Raw genomic sequence first — 23,427 nt, 5'->3', positions numbered from 1 at the left:
GTGCAGGACTAGGACTATAGACAGTATATTATATCTATATGGAGTGCAGGACTAGGACTATAGACAGTATATTATATCTATATGGAGTGCAGGACTAGGACTATAGACAGTATATTATATCCATATGGAGTGCAGGACTAGGACTATAGACAGTATATTATATCCATATGGAGTGCAAGACTAGGACTATAGACAGTATATTATATCTATATGGAGTGCAGGACTAGGAGTATAGACAGTATATTATATCCATATGGAGTGCAGGACTAGGACTATAGACAGTATATTATATCCATATGGAGTGCAGGACTAGGAGTATAGACAGTATATTATATCTATATGGAGTGCAGGACTAGGAGTATAGACAGTATATTATATCCATATGGAGTGCAGGACTAGGACTATAGACAGTATATTATATCCATATGGAGTGCAGGACTAGGACTATAGACAGTATATTATATCCATATGGAGTGCAGGACTAGGACTATAGACAGTATATTATATCCATATGGAGTGCAGGACTAGGACTATAGACAGTATATTATAGCGTTATGGAGTGCAGGACTAGGACTATAGACAAGCCAGCATCACTGTATTACAATTAATCGCTATTGAGTTAATGAATATATTTATTCCATGTCATGATTATGTCTTTCACTACTGCAGAGAGAGAATTCTCCCCTTTAGAGACTCTTCTAGTATGTGCTTGGCCATTCTGAGCCTTGTGAATCGATGGTCTACCATTCTGAGCCTTGTGAATCGATGGTCTACCATTCTGAGCCTTGTGAATCGATGGTCTACTCGTCTGATTCCACTTCTGTATCATACGACTGCGTTCCTTATTACAGTCCACGTTCCCTCTATAGTCGTCATGTAGTCACCCCGTCCAATATATTTATCAAAAACATTAAACATTTTAAACATTCTTTTGTATATCTAAATGCCTGATGTGTTTTCGTTTTGTTACTATTTAGTCATGTCTGTTTTCTTCTGGTTTGACCCCCCCCCCCCCCCCCCAGTACAATGGACTGTTATACTGTCCCCCCCCCCCCAGTACAATGGACTGTTATACTGTCTCTCCATCCCCCCCCAGTACAATGGACTGTTATACTGTCTCTCCATCCCCCCCAGTACAATGGACTGTTATACTGTCTCTCCATCCCCCCCCAGTACAATGGACTGTTATACTGTCCCCCCCCCCCCCAGTACAATGGACTGTTATACTGTCTCTCCATCCCCCCCAGTACAATGGACTGTTATACTGTCTCTCCATCCCCCCCCAGTACAATGGACTGTTATACTGTCTCTCCATCCCCCCCCAGTACAATGGACTGTTATACTGTCTCTCCATCCCCCCCCCAGTACAATGGACTGTTATACTGTCTCTCCATCCCCCCCAGTACAATGGACTGTTATACTGTCTCTCCATCCCCCCCAGTACAATGGACTGTTATACTGTCTCTCCATCCCCCCCAGTACAATGGACTGTTATACTGTCTCTCCATCCCCCCCCAGTACAATGGACTGTTATACTGTCTCTCCATCCCCCCCCAGTACAATGGACTGTTATACTGTCTCTCCACCCCCCCCCAGTACAATGGACTGTTATACTGTCTCTCCATCCCCCCCCAGTACAATGGACTGTTATACTGTCTCTCCATCCCCCCCAGTACAATGGACTGTTATACTGTCTCTCCATCCCCCCCCAGTACAATGGACTGTTATACTGTCTCTCCATCCCCCCCAGTACAATGGACTGTTATACTGTCTCTCCATCCCCCCCCAGTACAATGGACTGTTATACTGTCTCTCCATCCCCCCCCAGTACAATGGACTGTTATACTGTCTCTCCATCCCCCCCCAGTACAATGGACTGTTATACTGTCTCTCCATCCCCCCCAGTACAATGGACTGTTATACTGTCTCTCCATCCCCCCCCCCAGTACAATGGACTGTTATACTGTCTCTCCATCCCCCCCAGTACAATGGACTGTTATACTGTCTCTCCATCCCCCCCCAGTACAATGGACTGTTATACTGTCTCTCCATCCCCCCCCAGTACAATGGACTGTTATACTGTCTCTCCATCCCCCCCAGTACAATGGACTGTTATACTGTCTCTCCATCCCCCCCCAGTACAATGGACTGTTATACTGTCTCTCCATCCCCCCCAGTACAATGGACTGTTATACTGTCTCTCCATCCCCCCCAGTACAATGGACTGTTATACTGTCTCTCCATCCCCCCCAGTACAATGGACTGTTATACTGTCTCTCCATCCCCCCCAGTACAATGGACTGTTATACTGTCCCCCCCCCCCCAGTACAATGGACTGTTATACTGTCTCTCCACCCCCCCCAGTACAATGGACTGTTATACTGTCTCTCCACCCCCCCCCCCCCCCAGTACAATGGACTGTTATACTGTCTCTCCATCCCCCCCCAGTACAATGGACTGTTATACTGTCTCTCCACCCCCCCCAGTACAATAGACTGTTATACTGTCTCTCCATCCCCCCCCAGTACAATGGACTGTTATACTGTCTCTCCACCCCCCCCAGTACAATGGACTGTTATACTGTCTCTCCATCCCCCCCCAGTACAATGGACTGTTATACTGTCTCTCCATCCCCCCCCAGTACAATGGACTGTTATACTGTCTCTCCATCTCCCCCCAGTACAATGGACTGTTATACTGTCTCTCCATCCCCCCCAGTACAATGGACTGTTATACTGTCTCTCCATCCCCCCCCCCAGTACAATGGACTGTTATACTGTCTCTCCATCTCCCCCAGTACAATGGACTGTTATACTGTCTCTCCATCCCCCCCCAGTACAATGGACTGTTATACTGTCTCTCCATCCCCCCCCAGTACAATGGACTGTTATACTGTCTCTCCATCCCCCCCAGTACAATGGACTGTTATACTGTCTCTCCATCCCCCCCAGTACAATGGACTGTTATACTGTCTCTCCATCCCCCCCAGTACAATGGACTGTTATACTGTCTCTCCATCCCCCCCAGTACAATGGACTGTTATACTGTCTCTCCATCCCCCCCAGTACAATGGACTGTTATACTGTCTCTCCATCCCCCCCAGTACAATGGACTGTTATACTGTCCCCCCCCCCCCAGTACAATGGACTGTTATACTGTCTCTCCACCCCCCCCAGTACAATGGACTGTTATACTGTCTCTCCACCCCCCCCCCCCCCCCCAGTACAATGGACTGTTATACTGTCTCTCCATCCCCCCCCAGTACAATGGACTGTTATACTGTCTCTCCACCCCCCCCAGTACAATGGACTGTTATACTGTCTCTCCATCCCCCCCCAGTACAATGGACTGTTATACTGTCTCTCCACCCCCCCCAGTACAATGGACTGTTATACTGTCTCTCCATCCCCCCCCAGTACAATGGACTGTTATACTGTCTCTCCACCCCCCCCCCCCCCCCCCCCCCCCAGTACAATGGACTGTTATACTGTCTCTCCATCCCCCCCCAGTACAATGGACTGTTATACTGTCCCCCCCCCCAGTACAATGGACTGTTATACTGTCTCTCCACCCCCCCAGTACAATGGACTGTTATACTGTCTCTCCATCCCCCCCCAGTACAATGGACTGTTATACTGTCTCTCCATCCCCCCCCAGTACAATGGACTGTTATACTGTCCCTCCATCCCCCCCCCCCCCCCCCCAGTACAGTGGACTGCTATACTGTCCCTCCCCCCCCCAGTACAGTGGACTGCTATCCAGCTGTTACTCCAGATTAAGTCAGTAAAGCTCTGATGGATTCCAGAAGGCCTTCGGTCAGCTTGTTTTATAGCTTCTGTGTGACGTTTCCCCCCTCGGGACAGATCTAGGATCAGCTTCCTCTTCCCCCAGATTCTAACCTGAACCATTAGTGGGTAAAATGTCAAACTGACCCGAGATCAGAGTCTAGGGGTCAACTCGTGTTTTTTATGGCATTGTGGGATGTATCCATAAAGTTGACTTGAGAGATGTGCCATACACTCAATCGCCACTAGAGGGCAGCACCAACATGTAGAAACCCATTTGATAGGAAAACAAAGGTAAAAAACTAAGGAATTCATACTTACATTATTCATATGATGTCAGAGCTGCTAAATAATTTGTTCCCTATTAGTATGCGGAGAACAACGTGCTTTACGTGGTGAAACGATATCTCAGGCCGTAACCTCCAATGATTGGATCATTCCAAGAACTGACACACAAGGTTGAATAGACAGGATGTGGACATTAGCAGTTGATTATCCTCTAGTCCATATAAGAGTTGGTGACTGAATCAGCTGTTCATTGTGACAACCTTCAACGTTATCTCTCTCTCTCTCTCTCTCTCTCTCCCCGACACAGAGGACAGGGTTAATATCGCCAACCATGTTGATGAAGAAATTTTAAATATTCAATATGTTCTATATGAGGAGCGAGCGCTTTAGAGAAAGACTGATCTGGTTCTATTTTAACATTTGATGAGTGGTCACTTGGTCGGAGAGGATTAATATGGGCAAGATGATACAGGTCCATTTTTATATATTCGTCAGCTAGATTTGTGGCCAGGTACGGGTAAAACGGGCTTCGAGCTTGCTTCTCTTTAGCCTCTAATAAATCTAGAGCTGTTGAACTAGATCAATCTAATGTATTTATAAAGCTCTTTTTATATCAGTTGTCACAAAGTGTATAACTAACCCTGTCTAGACATCAAACAGTAGCAAGGAAAAACCTCCTGAGAAACCAGACTGAAGGACGAGGCCTATCCTCCTGGTAGAAATTTGGCATCTATCTGACCTCTCAGCTAAGAGCTGTCTGGTCCATAACACCAGTTTACTGGCATCTATCTGACCTCTCAGCTAAGAGCTGTCTGGTCCATAACACCAGTTTACTGGCATCTATCTGACCTCTCAGCTAAGAGCTGACTGGTACATAACACCAGTTTACTGGCATCTATCTGACCTCTCAGAGCTGACTGGTCCATAACACCAGTTTACTGGCAGCTATCTGACCTCTCAGCTAAGAGCTGACTGGTCCATAACACCAGTTTACTGGCATCTATCTGACCTCTCAGCTAAGAGCTGACTGGTCCATAACACCAGTTTACTGGCATCTATCTGACCTCTCAGCTAAGAGCTGACTGGTCCATAACACCAGTTTACTGGCATCTATCTGACCTCTCAGCTAAGAGCTGTCTGGTCCATAACACCAGTTTACTGGCATCTATCTGACCTCTCAGCTAAGAGCTGTCTGGTCCATAACACCAGCTTACTGGCATCTATCTGACCTCTCAGCTAAGAGCTGTCTGGTCCATAACACCAGTTTACTGGCAGCTATCTGACCTCTCAGCTAAGAGCTGTCTGGTCCAAAACACCAGCTTACTGGCATCTATCTGACCTCTCAGAGCTGACTGTTACATAACACCAGTGTGTGTGTGTGTGTGTTTGAGAGAGAGAGAGATCCTTGATGAATGTGTTCTAGGGCTATAGCATCTGCCTGTTAGCCCAGTATACCAGCCAGTCACACTGTCTAAAGTCCTGCTGTTAGCCCAGTAAACCAGCCAGCCACACTGTCTGAAGTCCTGCTGTTGGCTAGTATACCAGCCAGCCACACTGTCTGAAGTCCTGCTGTTAGCCCAGTATACCAGCCAGCCACACTGTCTGAAGTCCTGCTGTTAGCCAGTATACCAGCCAGCCACACTGTCTGAAGTCCTGCTGTTAGCTAGTATACCAGCCAGCCACACTGTCTGAAGTCCTGCTGTTAGCTAGTATACCAGCCAGCCACACTGTCTGAAGTCCTGCTGTTAGCCCAGTATACCACCCAGCCACACTGTCTGAAGTCCTGCTGTTAGTGTTGAATTTCAGCAGAGACTGGCTGCAATAAGAGGCTGCTTTCTGTCCTTTACGGCTGTTATTTTGGAATTGTGTGTCTAGCAGCTCAGCTATCCTACTGCCTGTGTTGCTGTTACCAGTGTGCTCTGAGGATATCCGTATGCAGTACCAAGCAGCGCCACAAGATGGCAGCTCAGCTATCCTACTGTGTTGCTGTTACCAGTGTGCTCTGAGGATATCCGCATGCAGTACCAAGCAGCGCCACAAGATGGCAGCTCAGCTATCCTACTGTGTTGCTGTTACCAGTGTGCTCTGAGGATATCCGCATGCAGTACCAAGCAGCGCCACAAGATGGCAGCTCAGCTATCCTACTGTGTTGCTGTTACCAGTGTGCTCTGAGGATATCCGCATGCAGTACCAAGCAGCGCCACAAGATGGCAGCTCAGCTATCCTACTGTGTTGCTGTTACCAGTGTGCTCTGAGGATATCCGTATGCAGTACCAAGCAGCGCCACAAGATGGCAGCTCAGCTATCCTACTGTGTTGCTGTTACCAGTGTGCTCTGAGGATATCCGTATGCAGTACCAAGCAGCGCCACAAGATGGCAGCTCAGCTATCCTACTGTGTTGCTGTTACCAGTGTGCTCTGAGGATACCCGTATGCAGTACCAAGCAGCGCCACAAGATGGCAGCTCAGCTATCCTACTGCCTGTGTTGCTGTTACCAGTGCGCTCTGAGGATATCCGTATGCAGTACCAAGCAGCGCCACAAGATGGCAGCTCCAGCTTAGATAAAGAATCATGTGGTGTTGACCACATTCAGCTCAACACTGCTGATCTGCGTTCAGTATAGATGATCACATTCAGCTCAACACTGCTGATCTGCGTTCAGTATAGATGATCACATTCAGCTCAACACTGCTGATCTGCGTTCAGTATAGATGATCATTGCTTATATTCATTGTGGAAGCAAAGACGACAGACTCTGAGGGGGAGAATCTCTTCATCTTTCTCTGTTTTTTGCGCTCTCCATTCTCGCTCTTTATCTCTCTCCACTCTCGTTTGTTCTTTCTCTCTCTCTCTCTCTCTCTCTCTCTCATTCTTTGTCTCTCTCCACTCTTTCTCTCTCTCCCCCTCCCTCTCTCTCTCTCTCTCCCCCTCTCCCTCTTGCTCTCTCTCTCTCCCCCCTCTCTCTCTCTCTCTCTCTCTCTCTCTCTCTCTCTCTCTCTCTCTCTCTCTCTCTCTCTCTCTCTCTCTCTCTCTCTATACAGAGTGATATTGTCCATCTCTATTTTAATACTGATAGCTCTATTCTTCGTCACGGTGGTATGTCTAACCTCTGACCCCTGTCCAAACCGTACAGGGACGTGACCAAAAAATGAATCCATCTCTCTACAGGGTTGTCATAACAACCAACCGTCATCCCATCAGACGTATCTCATTAACCCTCTTGTTACTGTAGCGTTGGTCTGTAGATCAACAACGTCCACTTCCTTTAATGATCAGATCAGGGTGGATGTTTCAGCTCGTAAATCTGCATTCAAAATGGCACTCTATCTATCTATAATCTATATCTCTATCTATAATCTATCTAACGTTTGACCAGAGTCCTATCTGATGCTGTCTGTCTCTTTCTGGTTTGGCTGTAAAAATGCTTCAGAATAACCCACGCCAAATGATTGTGTATCATGAATGACCCGTCACTAATACAACAGGGAATACACACCGTTTCTGAGTGGAGAAAATTGAACAGTCGTTACCTGAAAGCACTCTGGGTAAAAGTGATACTTTGTTTTAGAAAATGACTCACACAACAAACAAACAAAAAAAAACCATGGTGTTTATGACAGATTCCTGTCAACAATACAATAAGCACATCATGATAGCAGAGCTGTTACCTAACCAAGGTCGTGCCATTCTGATCCTCTGTGGACGCCAAACAGAGAAACTCTGTAACAAGTTGTCATTATGTAGAAATCTGAATCTTCACTACAGGAACCAGACATCTCTCCTCAAATAGGCCCTGGCTACAACCCATCTAGTGTTTCTCTGTCTACAACCCATCTAGTGTTTCCCTCTCTACAACCCATCTACTGTTTCTCTGTCTACAACCCATCTACTGTTTCTCTCTCTACGACCCATCTAGTGTTTCCCTCTCTACGACCCATCTAGTGTTTCCCTGTCTACAACCCATCTAGTGTTTCCCTGTCTACAACCCATCTAGTGTTTCCCTGTCTACAACCCATCTAGTGTTTCCCTGTCTACAACCCATCTAGTGTTTCCCTGTCTACAACCCATCTAGTGTTTCCCTGTCTACAACCCATCTAGTGTTTCCCTCTCTTCAACCCATCTAGTGTTTCCCTCTCTTCAACCCATCTAGTGTTTCCCTCTACAACCCATCTAGTGTTTCCCTCTACAACCCATCTAGTGTTTCCCTCTCTACAACCCATCTAGTGTTTCCCTCTCTACAACCCATCTAGTGTTTCCCTCTCTACAACCCATCTAGTGTTTCCCTCTACAACCCATCTAGTGTTTCCCTCTACAACCCATCTAGTGTTTCCCTGTCTACAACCCATCTAGTGTTTCTCTATCTACAACCCATCTAGTGTTTCCCTGTCTACAACCCATCTAGTGTTTCCCTGTCTACAACCCATCTAGTGTTTCCCTGTCTACAACCCATCTAGTGTTTCCCTGTCTACAACCTATCTAGTGTTTCCCTCTCTACAACCCATCTAGTGTTTCCCTGTCTACAACCCATCTAGTGTTTCTCTGTCTACAACCCATCTAGTGTTTCCCTGTCTACAACCCATCTAGTGTTTCCCTCTACAACCCATCTAGTGTTTCCCTGTCTACAACCCATCTAGTGTTTCCCTGTCTACAACCCATCTAGTGTTTCCCTCTACAACCCATCTAGTGTTTCCCTGTCTACAACCCATCTAGTGTTCCCTGTCTACAACCCATCTAGTGTTTCCCTGTCTACAACCCATCTAGTGTTTCCCTCTACAACCCATCTATTGTTTCCCTGTCTACAACCCATCTAGTGTTTCCCTCTACAACCCATCTAGTGTTTCCCTCTACAACCCATCTAGTGTTTCCCTCTACAACCCATCTAGTGTTTCCCTGTCTACAACCCATCTAGTGTTTCCCTCTACAACCCATCTAGTGTTTCCCTCTACAACCCATCTAGTGTTTCCCTCTACAACCCATCTAGTGTTTCCCTCTACAACCCATCTAGTGTTTCCCTCTACAACCCATCTAGTGTTTCCCTCTACAACCCATCACTATTTCCCTCTACAACCCATCTAGTGTTTCCCTGTCTACAACCCATCTAGTGTTTCCCTGTCTACAACCCATCTAGTGTTTCCCTGTCTACAACCCATCTAGTGTTTCCCTGTCTACAACCCATCTAGTGTTTCCCTGTCTACAACCCATCTAGTGTTTCCCTGTCTACAACCCATCTAGTGTTTCCCTGTCTACAACCCATCTAGTGTTTCCCTGTCTACAACCCATCTAGTGTTTCCCTCTCTTCAACCCATCTAGTGTTTCCCTCTCTTCAACCCATCTAGTGTTTCCCTCTACAACCCATCTAGTGTTTCCCTCTACAACCCATCTAGTGTTTCCCTCTCTACAACCCATCTAGTGTTTCCCTCTCTACAACCCATCTAGTGTTTCCCTCTCTACAACCCATCTAGTGTTTCCCTCTCTACAACCCATCTAGTGTTTCCCTCTACAACCCATCTAGTGTTTCCCTCTACAACCCATCTAGTGTTTCCCTGTCTACAACCCATCTAGTGTTTCTCTATCTACAACCCATCTAGTGTTTCCCTGTCTACAACCCATCTAGTGTTTCCCTGTCTACAACCCATCTAGTGTTTCCCTGTCTACAACCCATCTAGTGTTTCCCTGTCTACAACCCATCTAGTGTTTCCCTGTCTACAACCTATCTAGTGTTTCCCTCTCTACAACCCATCTAGTGTTTCCCTGTCTACAACCCATCTAGTGTTTCTCTGTCTACAACCCATCTAGTGTTTCCCTGTCTACAACCCATCTAGTGTTTCCCTCTACAACCCATCTAGTGTTTCCCTGTCTACAACCCATCTAGTGTTTCCCTGTCTACAACCCATCTAGTGTTTCCCTCTACAACCCATCTAGTGTTTCCCTGTCTACAACCCATCTAGTGTTTCCCTCTACAACCCATCTAGTGTTTCCCTGTCTACAACCCATCTAGTGTTTCCCTCTACAACCCATCTAGTGTTTCCCTCTACAACCCATCTAGTGTTTCCCTGTCTACAACCCATCTAGTGTTTCCCTCTACAACCCATCTAGTGTTTCCCTCTACAACCCATCTAGTGTTTCCCTCTACAACCCATCTAGTGTTTCCCTCTACAACCCATCTAGTGTTTCCCTCTACAACCCATCACTATTTCCCTCTACAACCCATCTAGTGTTTCCCTCTACAACCCATCTAGTGTTTCCCTGTCTACAACCCATCTAGTGTTTCCCTGTCTACAACCCATCTAGTGTTTCCCTGTCTACAACCCATCTAGTGTTTCCCTGTCTACAACCCATCTAGTGATTCCCTCTACAACCCATCTACTGTTTCCCTCTACAACCCATCTAGTGTTTCCCTGTCTACAACCCATCTAGTGTTTCCCTCTCTACAACCCATCTAGTGTTTCCCTCTACAACCCATCTAGTGTTTCCCTCTACAACCCATCTAGTGTTTCCCTGTCTACAACCCATCTAGTGTTTCCCTCTACAACCCATCTAGTGTTTCCCTCTCTACAACCCATCTAGTGTTTCCCTGTCTACAACCCATCTAGTGTTTCCCTGTCTATAACCCATCTAGTGTTTCCCTCTACAACCCATCTAGTGTTTCCCTCTACAACCCATCTAGTGTTTCCGTCTACAACCCATCTAGTGTTTCTGTCTACAACCCATCTAGTGTTTCCCTGTCTACAACCCATCTAGTGTTTCCCTCTACAACCCATCTAGTGTTTCCCTCTACAACCCATCTAGTGTTTCTCTGTCTACAACCCATCTAGTGTTTCCCTCTCTACAACCCATCTACTGTTTCTCTGTCTACAACCCATCTACTGTTTCTCTCTCTACGACCCATCTAGTGTTTCCCTCTCTACGACCCATCTAGTGTTTCCCTGTCTACAACCCATCTAGTGTTTCCCTGTCTACAACCCATCTAGTGTTTCCCTGTCTACAACCCATCTAGTGTTTCCCTGTCTACAACCCATCTAGTGTTTCCCTGTCTACAACCCATCTAGTGTTTCCCTGTCTACAACCCATCTAGTGTTTCCCTGTCTACAACCCATCTAGTGTTTCCCTCTCTTCAACCCATCTAGTGTTTCCCTCTCTTCAACCCATCTAGTGTTTCCCTCTACAACCCATCTAGTGTTTCCCTCTACAACCCATCTAGTGTTTCCCTCTCTACAACCCATCTAGTGTTTCCCTCTCTACAACCCATCTAGTGTTTCCCTCTCTACAACCCATCTAGTGTTTCCCTCTACAACCCATCTAGTGTTTCCCTCTACAACCCATCTAGTGTTTCCCTGTCTACAACCCATCTAGTGTTTCTCTATCTACAACCCATCTAGTGTTTCCCTGTCTACAACCCATCTAGTGTTTCCCTGTCTACAACCCATCTAGTGTTTCCCTGTCTACAACCCATCTAGTGTTTCCCTGTCTACAACCTATCTAGTGTTTCCCTCTCTACAACCCATCTAGTGTTTCCCTGTCTACAACCCATCTAGTGTTTCTCTGTCTACAACCCATCTAGTGTTTCCCTGTCTACAACCCATCTAGTGTTTCCCTCTACAACCCATCTAGTGTTTCCCTGTCTACAACCCATCTAGTGTTTCCCTGTCTACAACCCATCTAGTGTTTCCCTCTACAACCCATCTAGTGTTTCCCTGTCTACAACCCATCTAGTGTTCCCTGTCTACAACCCATCTAGTGTTTCCCTGTCTACAACCCATCTAGTGTTTCCCTCTACAACCCATCTATTGTTTCCCTGTCTACAACCCATCTAGTGTTTCCCTCTACAACCCATCTAGTGTTTCCCTCTACAACCCATCTAGTGTTTCCCTGTCTACAACCCATCTAGTGTTTCCCTCTACAACCCATCTAGTGTTTCCCTCTACAACCCATCTAGTGTTTCCCTCTACAACCCATCTAGTGTTTCCCTCTACAACCCATCTAGTGTTTTCCTCTACAACCCATCACTATTTCCCTCTACAACCCATCTAGTGTTTCCCTCTACAACCCATCTAGTGTTTCCCTGTCTACAACCCATCTAGTGTTTCCCTGTCTACAACCCATCTAGTGTTTCCCTGTCTACAACCCATCTAGTGTTTCCCTGTCTACAACCCATCTAGTGTTTCCCTGTCTACAACCCATCTAGTGTTTCCCTGTCTACAACCCATCTAGTGTTTCCCTGTCTACAACCCATCTAGTGTTTCCCTGTCTACAACCCATCTAGTGTTTCCCTCTCTTCAACCCATCTAGTGTTTCCCTCTCTTCAACCCATCTAGTGTTTCCCTCTACAACCCATCTAGTGTTTCCCTCTACAACCCATCTAGTGTTTCCCTCTCTACAACCCATCTAGTGTTTCCCTCTCTACAACCCATCTAGTGTTTCCCTCTCTACAACCCATCTAGTGTTTCCCTCTACAACCCATCTAGTGTTTCCCTCTACAACCCATCTAGTGTTTCCCTGTCTACAACCCATCTAGTGTTTCTCTATCTACAACCCATCTAGTGTTTCCCTGTCTACAACCCATCTAGTGTTTCCCTGTCTACAACCCATCTAGTGTTTCCCTGTCTACAACCCATCTAGTGTTTCCCTGTCTACAACCCATCTAGTGTTTCCCTGTCTACAACCTATCTAGTGTTTCCCTCTCTACAACCCATCTAGTGTTTCCCTGTCTACAACCCATCTAGTGTTTCTCTGTCTACAACCCATCTAGTGTTTCCCTGTCTACAACCCATCTAGTGTTTCCCTCTACAACCCATCTAGTGTTTCCCTGTCTACAACCCATCTAGTGTTTCCCTGTCTACAACCCATCTAGTGTTTCCCTGTCTACAACCCATCTAGTGTTTCCCTGTCTACAACCCATCTAGTGTTCCCTGTCTACAACCCATCTAGTGTTTCCCTGTCTACAACCCATCTATTGTTTCCCTCTACAACCCATCTAGTGTTTCCCTGTCTACAACCCATCTAGTGTTTCCCTCTACAACCCATCTAGTGTTTCCCTCTACAACCCATCTAGTGTTTCCCTGTCTACAACCCATCTAGTGTTTCCCTCTACAACCCATCTAGTGTTTCCCTCTACAACCCATCTAGTGTTTCCCTCTACAACCCATCTAGTGTTTCCCTCTACAACCCATCTAGTGTTTCCCTCTACAACCCATCACTATTTCCCTCTACAACCATCTAGTGTTTCCCTCTACAACCCATCTAGTGTTTCCCTGTCTACAACCCATCTAGTGTTTCCCTGTCTACAACCCATCTAGTGTTTCCCTGTCTACAACCCATCTAGTGTTTCCCTGTCTACAACCCATCTAGTGTTTCCCTGTCTACAACCCATCTAGTGTTTCCCTGTCTACAACCCATCTAGTGTTTCCCTCTACAACCCATCTAGTGTTTCCCTCTACAACCCATCTAGTGTTTCCCTGTCTACAACCCATCTAGTGTTTCCCTCTCTACAACCCATCTAGTGTTTCCCTCTACAACCCATCTAGTGTTTCCCTGTCTACAACCCATCTAGTGTTTCCCTGTCTACAACCCATCTAGTGTTTCCCTCTACAACCCATCTAGTGTTTCCCTCTCTACAACCCATCTAGTGTTTCCCTGTCTACAACCCATCTAGTGTTTCCCTGTCTATAACCCATCTAGTGTTTCCCTCTACAACCCATCTAGTGTTTCCCTCTACAACCCATCTAGTGTTTCTGTCTACAACCCATCTAGTGTTTCTGTCTACAACCCATCTAGTGTTTCCCTGTCTACAACCCATCTAGTGTTTCCCTCTACAACCCATCTAGTGTTTCCCTCTACAACCCATCTAGTGTTTCCCTCTCTACAACCCATCTAGTGTTTCCCTTTCTACAACCCATCTAGTGTTTCCCTCTACAACCCATCTAGTGTTTCCCTGTCTACAACCCATCTAGTGTTTCCCTCTACAACCCATCTAGTGTTTCCCTCTCTACAACCCATCTAGTGTTTCCCTGTCTACAACCCATCTAGTGTTTCCCTCTACAACCCATCTAGTGTTTCCCTGTCTACAACCCATCTAGTGTTTCCCTGTCTACAACCCATCTAGTGTTTCCCTCTACAACCCATCTAGTGTTTCCCTCTCTACAACCCATCTAGTGTTTCCCTCTACAACCCATCTAGTGTTTCCCTCTACAACCCATCTAGTGTTTCCCTGTCTACAACCCATCTAGTGTTTCCCTCTCTACAACCCATCTAGTGTTTCCCTGTCTACAACCCATCTAGTGTTTCCCTGTCTACAACCCATCTAGTGTTTCCCTCTACAACCCATCTAGTGTTTCCCTGTCTACAACCCATCTAGTGTTTCCCTGTCTACAACCCATCTAGTGTTTCCCTGTCTACAACCCATCTAGTGTTTCCCTGTCTACAACCCATCTAGTGTTTCCCTGTCTACAACCCATCTAGTGTTGCCCTGTCTACAACCCATCTAGTGTTTCCCTGTCTACAACCCATCTAGTGTTTCCCTCTACAACCCATCTAGTGTTTCCCTGTCTACAACCCATCTAGTGTTTCCCTGTCTACAACCCATCTAGTGTTTCCCTGTCTACAACCCATCTAGTGTTTCCCTGTCTACAACCCATCTAGTGTTTCCCTGTCTACAACCCATCTAGTGTTTCCCTGTCTACAACCCATCTAGTGTTTCCCTCTCTTCAACCCATCTAGTGTTTCCCTCTCTTCAACCCATCTAGTGTTTCCCTCTACAACCCATCTAGTGTTTCCCTCTACAACCCATCTAGTGTTTCCCTCTCTACAACCCATCTAGTGTTTCCCTCTCTACAACCCATCTAGTGTTTCCCTCTCTACAACCCATCTAGTGTTTCCCTCTCTACAACCCATCTAGTGTTTCCCTCTCTACAACCCATCTAGTGTTTCCCTCTACAACCCATCTAGTGTTTCCCTGTCTCCAACCCATCTAGTGTTTCTCTATCTACAACCCATCTAGTGTTTCCCTGTCTACAACCCATCTAGTGTTTCCCTGTCTACAACCCATCTAGTGTTTCCCTGTCTACAACCCATCTAGTGTTTCCCTCTCTACAACCCATCTAGTGTTTCCCTCTCTACAACCCATCTAGTGTTTCCCTGTCTACAACCCATCTAGTGTTTCTCTGTCTACAACCCATCTAGTGTTTCCCTGTCTACAACCAATCTAGTGTTTCCCTCTACAACCCATCTAGTGTTTCCCTGTCTACAACCCATCTAGTGTTTCCCTGTCTACAACCCATCTAGTGTTTCCCTCTACAACCCATCTAGTGTTTCCCTGTCTACAACCCATCTAGTGTTTCCCTGTCTACAACCCATCTAGTGTTCCCTGTCTACAACCCATCTAGTGTTTCCCTGTCTACAACCCATCTAGTGTTTCCCTCTACAACCCATCTATTGTTTCCCTGTCTACAACCCATCTAGTGTTTCCCTCTACAACCCATCTAGTGTTTCCCTCTACAACCCATCTAGTGTTTCCCTGTCTACAACCCATCTAGTGTTTCCCTCTACAACCCATCTAGTGTTTCCCTCTACAACCCATCTAGTGTTTCCCTCTACAACCCATCTAGTGTTTCCCTCTACAACCCATCTAGTGTTTCCCTCTACAACCCATCTAGTGTTTCCCTCTACAACCCATCACTATTTCCCTCTACAACCCATCTAGTGTTTCCCTCTACAACCCATCTAGTGTTTCCCTGTCTACAACCCATCTAGTGTTTCCCTGTCTACAACCCATCTAGTGTTTCCCTGTCTACAACCCATCTAGTGTTTCCCTGTCTACAACCCATCTAGTGTTTCCCTGTCTACAACCCATCTAGTGTTTCCCTGTCTACAACCCATCTAGTGTTTCCCTGTCTACAACCCATCTAGTGTTTCCCTGTCTACAACCCATCTAGTGTTTCCCTCTCTTCAACCCATCTAGTGTTTCCCTCTCTTCAACCCATCTAGTGTTTCCCTCTCTTCAACCCATCTAGTGTTTCCCTCTACAACCCATCTAGTGTTTCCCTCTACAACCCATCTAGTGTTTCCCTCTCTACAACCCATCTAGTGTTTCCCTCTCTACAACCCATCTAGTGTTTCCCTCTCTACAACCCATCTAGTGTTTCCCTCTACAACCCATCTAGTGTTTCCCTCTACAACCCATCTAGTGTTTCCCTGTCTACAACCCATCTAGTGTTTCCCTATCTACAACCCATCTAGTGTTTCCCTGTCTACAACCCATCTAGTGTTTCCCTGTCTACAACCCATCTAGTGTTTCCCTGTCTACAACCCATCTAGTGTTTCCCTGTCTACAACCTATCTAGTGTTTCCCTCTCTACAACCCATCTAGTGTTTCCCTGTCTACAACCCATCTAGTGTTTCCCTGTCTACAACCCATCTAGTGTTTCCCTGTCTACAACCCATCTAGTGTTTCCCTCTACAACCCATCTAGTGTTTCCCTGTCTACAACCCATCTAGTGTTTCCCTGTCTACAACCCATCTAGTGTTTCCCTCTACAACCCATCTAGTGTTTCCCTGTCTACAACCCATCTAGTGTTCCCTGTCTACAACCCATCTAGTGTTTCCCTGTCTACAACCCATCTAGTGTTTCCCTCTACAACCCATCTAGTGTTTCCCTGTCTACAACCCATCTAGTGTTTCCCTCTACAACCCATCTAGTGTTTCCCTCTACAACCCATCTAGTGTTTCCCTGTCTACAACCCATCTAGTGTTTCCCTCTACAACCCATCTAGTGTTTCCCTCTACAACCCATCTAGTGTTTCCCTCTACAACCCATCTAGTGTTTCCCTCTACAACCCATCTAGTGTTTCCCTCTACAACCCATCACTATTTCCCTCTACAACCCATCTAGTGTTTCCCTCTACAACCCATCTAGTGTTTCCCTGTCTACAACCCATCTAGTGTTTCCCTGTCTACAACCCATCTAGTGTTTCCCTGTCTACAACCCATCTAGTGTTTCCCTGTCTACAACCCATCTAGTGTTTCCCTGTCTACAACCCATCTAGTGTTTCCCTGTCTACAACCCATCTAGTGTTTCCCTGTCTACAACCCATCTAGTGTTTCCCTGTCTACAACCCATCTAGTGTTTCTCTCTACAACCCATCTAGTGTTTCCCTCTACAACCCATCTAGTGTTTCCCTCTACAACCCATCTAGTGTTTCCCTGTCTACAACCCATCTAGTGTTTCCCTCTACAACCCATCTAGTGTTTCCCTGTCTACAACCCATCTAGTGTTTCCCTCTACAACCCATCACTATTTCCCTCTACAACCCATTTAGTGTTTCCCTCTACAACCCATCTAGTGTTTCCCTCTACAACCCATCTAGTGTTTCCCTCTACAACCCATCTAGTGTTTCCCTGTCTACAACCCATCTAGTGTTTCCCTCTACAACCCATCTAGTGTTTCCCTCTACAACCCATCTAGTGTTTCCCTCTACAACCCATCTAGTGTTTCCCTCTACAACCCATCTAGTGTTTCCCTGTCTACAACCCATCTAGTGTTTCCCTCTACAACCCATCTAGTGTTTCCCTCTACAACCCATCTAGTGTTTCCCTCTCTACAACCCATCTAGTGTTTCCCTCTCTACAACCCATCTAGTGTTTCCCTCTACAACCCATCTAGTGTTTCCCTCTACAACCCATCTAGTGTTTCCCTGTCTACAACCCATCTAGTGTTGCCCTGTCTACAACCCATCTAGTGTTTCCCTCTCTACAACCCATCTAGTGTTTCCCTCTACAACCCATCTAGTGTTTCCCTGTCTACAACCCATCTAGTGTTGCCCTGTCTACAACCCATCTAGTGTTTCCCTCTCTACAACCCATCTAGTGTTTCTCTCTACAACCCATCTAGTGTTTCCCTCTCTACAACCCATCTAGTGTTTCCCTGTACTACCCATCTAGTGTTTCCCTGTCTACAACCCATCTAGTGTTTCCCTGTCTACAACCCATCTAGTGTTTCCCTCTACAACCCATCTAGTGTTTCCCTCTACAACCCATCTAGTGTTTCCCTGTCTACAACCCATCTAGTGTTTCCCTCTACAACCCATCTAGTGTTTCCCTGTCTATAACCCATCTAGTGTTTCCCTGTCTACAACCCATCTAGTGTTTCCCTGTCTACAACCCATCTAGTGTTTCCCTGTCTACAACCCATCTAGTGTTTCCCTCTCTACAACCCATCTAGTGTTTGGTAGTATGTGAATGGTAGTGTGTGAATGGTAGTGTGTGAATGGTAGTTTATGAGATGTTTAACAGAGTCCTAGAACACTGAAATAATCGTCCTGTACTGTGTTCCTGTTCAGTTCTCTTTCATGCTATCCCAGCATGCTTAGAGTGTGTTTGTCCCTGTGCCTGCACTATGACTACCTCCCGTTGACCCCATGCCCAGGTGACCTTTAGGAAGAGAGCTGTGGTGACGTTAGCCAGCTCTGGACCCACGCTGAGACACACTTTCATCAAACAGACCTAGACTGCACTGTGAATGCATCTCAAATGGCTGCCTAGTCCCTATGTGGTACACTGCGTTTAACCAGGGCCTGTAAGGCTCTAGGATCTTGTTCATAAGGTCTCTGGTCAAAAGTAGTGTACTATATGGGGAATGAAGTGTCATTTGGGACGTGTGTCACTTGAGTCCAGCTGTGCAACTACCATCAAGTAGCACCCTACACCCTCATAGCTACAACACGAAGAGATACCTGGACAACAGAGATGCTACAACATGAAGAGATACCTGGACAACAGAACACCCTCATAGCTACAACATGAAGAGATACCTGGACAACAGGACACCCTCATAGCTACAACATGAAGAGATACCTGGACAACAGAGATGCTACAACATGAAGAGATACCTGGACAACAGAGATGCTACAACATGAAGAGATACCTGGACAACAGAGATGCTACAACATGAAGAGATACCTGGACATACAGAACACCCTCATAGCTACAACATGAAGAGATACCTGGACATACAGAACACCCTCATAGCTACAACATGAAGAGATACCTGGACAACAGAGATGCTACAACACGAAGAGATACCTGGACCACAGAGATGCTACAACACGAAGAGATACCTGGACAACAGAGATGCTAAAACACGAAGAGATACCTGACCCTCAGACACAAAACACAGTTTGACCCTATTACTTGTCAATTTGTTGTGACAGGAATATTCTTTCAAACGGCAATGTTAGTAATGGACATTACACGGTGATTTAATGATGAATTACTCTTATGCAACACAATTTGGACACTTACTCAGCAAGTAATTCATCTCTTTAAATCTCTGGTACAACATACCGACAACATTAACTAGTCAGAAACACAAACTGAAGTATCATCTGGACAAAGGAGGTTGGAGGTTTGTAGGGCTGAGGTAAAAACATGATGTACGCATGGAAACAGATGGAGTATATCATCTCTGTTGGGCTGGACGTACATCTTAGTGCAAAGTGGAAGGAGTATATCGTCTCTGGGCTGGACGTACGTCTTAGTGCAAAGTGGATGGAGTATATAATCTCTGTTGAGCTGGATGTACGTCTTAGTGCAAAGTGGATGGAGTATATAATCTCTGTTGGGCTGGACGTACGTCTTAGTGCAAAGTGGATGGAGTATATAATCTCTGTTGGGCTGGACGTACGTCTTAGTGCAAAGTGGATGGAGTATATAATCTCTGTTGGGCTGGACGTACGTCTTAGTGCAAAGTGGATGGAGTATATCATCTCTGTTGGGCTGGATGTACGTCTTAGTGCAAAGTGGATGGAGTACATCATCTCTGTTGGGCTGGATGTACGTCTTAGTGCAAAGTGGGTGGAGTATATATTCTCTGTTGGGCTGGACGTACGTCTTAGTGCAAAGTGGATGGAGGATATTATCTCTGTTGGGCTGGACGTACGTCTTAGTGCAAAGTGGATGGAGTATATAATCTCTGTTGGGCTGGGCGTACGTCTTAGTGCGAAGTGGATGGAGTAAATCATCTCTGTTGTGCTGGATGTACGTTTTAGTGCAAAGTGGATGGAGTACATCATCTCTGTTGAGCTGGACGTACGTTTTAGTGCAAAGTGGACTCCAACAGGCAGCCATTAGGTGACTCACTGTAAAGCAGACCACAACAAACAGCCATTAGGTGACTCACTGTAAAGCAGACCACAACAGGCAGCCATTAGGTGACTCACTGTAAAGTAGACCACAACAGGCAGCCATTAGGTGACTCACTGTAAAGCAGACCACAACAGGCCACCATTAGGTGACTCACTGTAACGCAAACCACAACAGACAGCCATTAGGTGACTCACTGTAAAGCAGACCACAACAGGCAGGCAGACCATAAACCTAGTGTCGATAATCAAACACTCAGGGCTCGAATCAATCAGATCCGCTTTCAGCCAACATCCTCACAGTGGTTGTTTTGGGTGGTATCGGAGGTGAACTGCATTAGAGCTGTCCGATCCACAAGTGGCTCCCATCATTATACCTGAAAAGGACCTTGCCATTCGTTGCACAGTCACAATAACAGAATCCAGACTTTTTTTTCCCACAGTAAATTGTGAGGTAAACCACAGCTCCATTAAGGTTGATAGAAATCCTCATTATTTTTTGTTGAATGATGATTTTTCAATTTGAGCATGATTTATGTTTATATACTCTACACTTTCTCCTTCTGAGCTTCGTGACAATGATCAAGAACAGCCTGCTCGCCGGTTTGACAGCTCATACGCAGTTCCACCGTGTCACGTCCTGACCTTAGGTCCTTTTGTATGTCTCTATTTTGGTTTGGTCAGGGCGTGAGTTGGGGTGGGCATTCTATGTTGTTGTTCTATGTTTTGTTCTATGTTTTGTATTTCTATGTGTTGTTCTATGTTTTGTATTTCTATGTGTTCTATGTTTTGTATTTCTATGCGTTGTTCTATGTTTTGTATTTCTATGTGTTGTTCTATGTTTTGTATTTCTATGTGTTCTATGTTTTTGTATTTCTATGTGTTGTTCTATGTTTTGTATTTCTATGTGTTGTTCTTTGTATTTCTATGTGTTGTTCTATGTTTTTGTATTTCTATGTGTTGTTCTATGTTTTTGTATTTCTATGTGTTGTTCTATGTTTTTGTATTTCTATGCGTTGTTCTATGTTTTGTATTTCTATGCGTTGTTCTATGTTTTGTATTTCTATGTGTTGTTCTATGTTTTGTATTTCTATGTGTTGTTCTATGTTTTGTATTTCTATGTGTTCTATGTTTTTGTATTTCTATGTGTTGTTCTATGTTTTTGTATTTCTATGTGTTGTTCTATGTTTTTGTATTTCTATGCGTTGTTCTATGTTTTGTATTTCTATGCGTTGTTCTATGTTTTGTATTTCTATGCGTTGTTCTATGTTTTGTATTTCTATGTGTTGTTCTATGTTTTTGTATTTCTATGTGTTGTTCTATGTTTTGTATTTCTATGTGTTTAGGCCGGGTATGGTTCCCAATCAGAGGCAGCTGTTTATCGTTGTCTCTGATTGAGAACCATACTTAGGCAGCCTGTTTTCCCACTATGATTTGTGGGTAGTTATTTTCTGTTTAGTGTTTTTGTTGCACCTTTACAGAACTTGTTCGTTTTGTCGGTTTTGTTGTTTTTTGTTCCAGTATTCATCTTTATTAAAATGATTATGAGTACGAACCACGCTGCTCTTTGGTCCTCATCTCCTTCTCCCGACGACAATCGTTACACACCTCCAACACCACGAACACAACAGCTACGCTGGTGTCTGCATATCGCCCGGGTAACGCTTGCTCTGATTGAATCTGGGTCAAAGTGGCATTAGGTTCCTGTCAGAGCCGGGAGAATAAGGACAAAGAGATGTGTCTCTTGACACCTTGAGGTGATTTATCGTCTACAATAAATATCCATATGAACTGGCCTGGAATACACACCAAATATTCAGTTATGTTGCCCCTCAGTGAATCAGACTGCAGATGAGTCATATGACCGGTAATGTTATGTTGCCCCTCACTGAATCAGACTGCAGATGAGTCATATGACCGGTAATGTTATGTTGCCCCTCACTGAATCAGACTGCAGATGAGTCGTGACCGGTAATGTTATGTTGCCCCTGACTGAATCAGACTGCAGATGAGTCATGTGACCGGTAATGTTATGTTGGCCCTGACTGAATCAGTAAAACACATATTCCCATAGAATGGTATGAAGATACATTTGAAGTCGGAAGTTTACATACACCTTAGCCAAATACATTTAAATTCAGGATTTCACAATTCCCTGTCTTTGGTCAGTTAGGATCACCACTTTATTTTAAGAATGTGAAATGTCAGAATAATTGTAGAGAGAATGATTTCTTTCAGCTTTTATTTCTTTTATCACATTCCCAGTGGGTCAGAAGTGTACATACACTCAATTAGTATTTGGTAGCATTGCCTTTAAATTGTTTAACTTGGATCAAACGTTTCGGGTAGCTTTCCACAAGCTTCCCACAATGAGTTGGGTGAATTTTGGCCCATTCCTCCTGACAGAGCTGGTGTAAGTGAGTCAGGTTTGTAGGCCTCCTTGCTCACACATGCTTTTTCAGTTCTGCCCACACATTATCTATAGGATGGAGGTCAGGGCTTTGTGATGGCCACTCCAATACCTTGACTTTGTTGTCCTTAAGCCATTTTGCCACAACTTTGGAAGTATGCTTGGGGTCATTGTCCATTTGGAAGACCCATTTGCGACCAAGCTTTAACTTCCTGACTGATGTCTTGAGATGTTGCTTCAATATATCCACATAATTTTCCTGCCTCGTGATGCCATCTTTTTTGTGAAGTGCACCAGTCCCTCCTGCAGCAAAGCACCCCCACAACATGATGCTGCCACCCTCGTGCTTCACGGTTGGGATGGTTTTCTTCGGCTCGCAAGCCTCCCCCTTTACCTCCAAACATAACAACGGTCATTATGGCCAAACAGTTCTATTTTTGTTTCATCAGACCAGAGGACATTTCTCCAAAAAGTACTATCTTTGTAGTTGCAAACCGTAGTCTGGCTTTTTTATGGCAGTTTTGGAGCAGTGGCTTCTTCCTTGCTGAGCGGCCTTTCAGGTTATGTCGATATAGGACTAATTTTACTGTGAATATAGATACTTTTGTACCTGTTTCCCCCAGCATCTTCACAAGGTACTTTGCTAATGTTCTGGGATTGATTTGCACTTTTCGCAAAACTGTCAAAATATTGTCTGTGAGTATAACAGAACTGATATTGCAGGCGAAAACCTGAGGAAAATCCAACCAGGAAGTGCCTAAGAGAAACGAATCTCCCTGTTCCATTGCGTGCATATCCTCCATTTAAAGGG

The 23,427-nt window shown here is 45.3% G+C and overlaps 1 protein-coding gene across 1 annotated transcript in view; it reads left to right on the top strand.

Moving 5' to 3' along the window:
* Positions 1–6,162, top strand: part of LOC139395777 (uncharacterized) — a 36,862-nt gene extending 30,700 nt beyond the window's left edge. Inside the window, exon 5 of the mRNA XM_071143138.1 lies at positions 5,949–6,162. Coding sequence (XP_070999239.1) covers positions 5,949–6,162 — 214 coding nt within the window. The remainder of the gene's footprint in view (positions 1–5,948) is intronic.
* Positions 6,163–23,427: the final 17,265 nt, after the last annotated feature.

This window comes from Oncorhynchus clarkii, unplaced genomic scaffold (assembly GCF_045791955.1).
Source record: "Oncorhynchus clarkii lewisi isolate Uvic-CL-2024 unplaced genomic scaffold, UVic_Ocla_1.0 unplaced_contig_10313_pilon_pilon, whole genome shotgun sequence".
NCBI lineage: Eukaryota > Metazoa > Chordata > Actinopteri > Salmoniformes > Salmonidae > Oncorhynchus > Oncorhynchus clarkii.
This window is presented reverse-complemented; position numbering and strand designations above follow the sequence as displayed.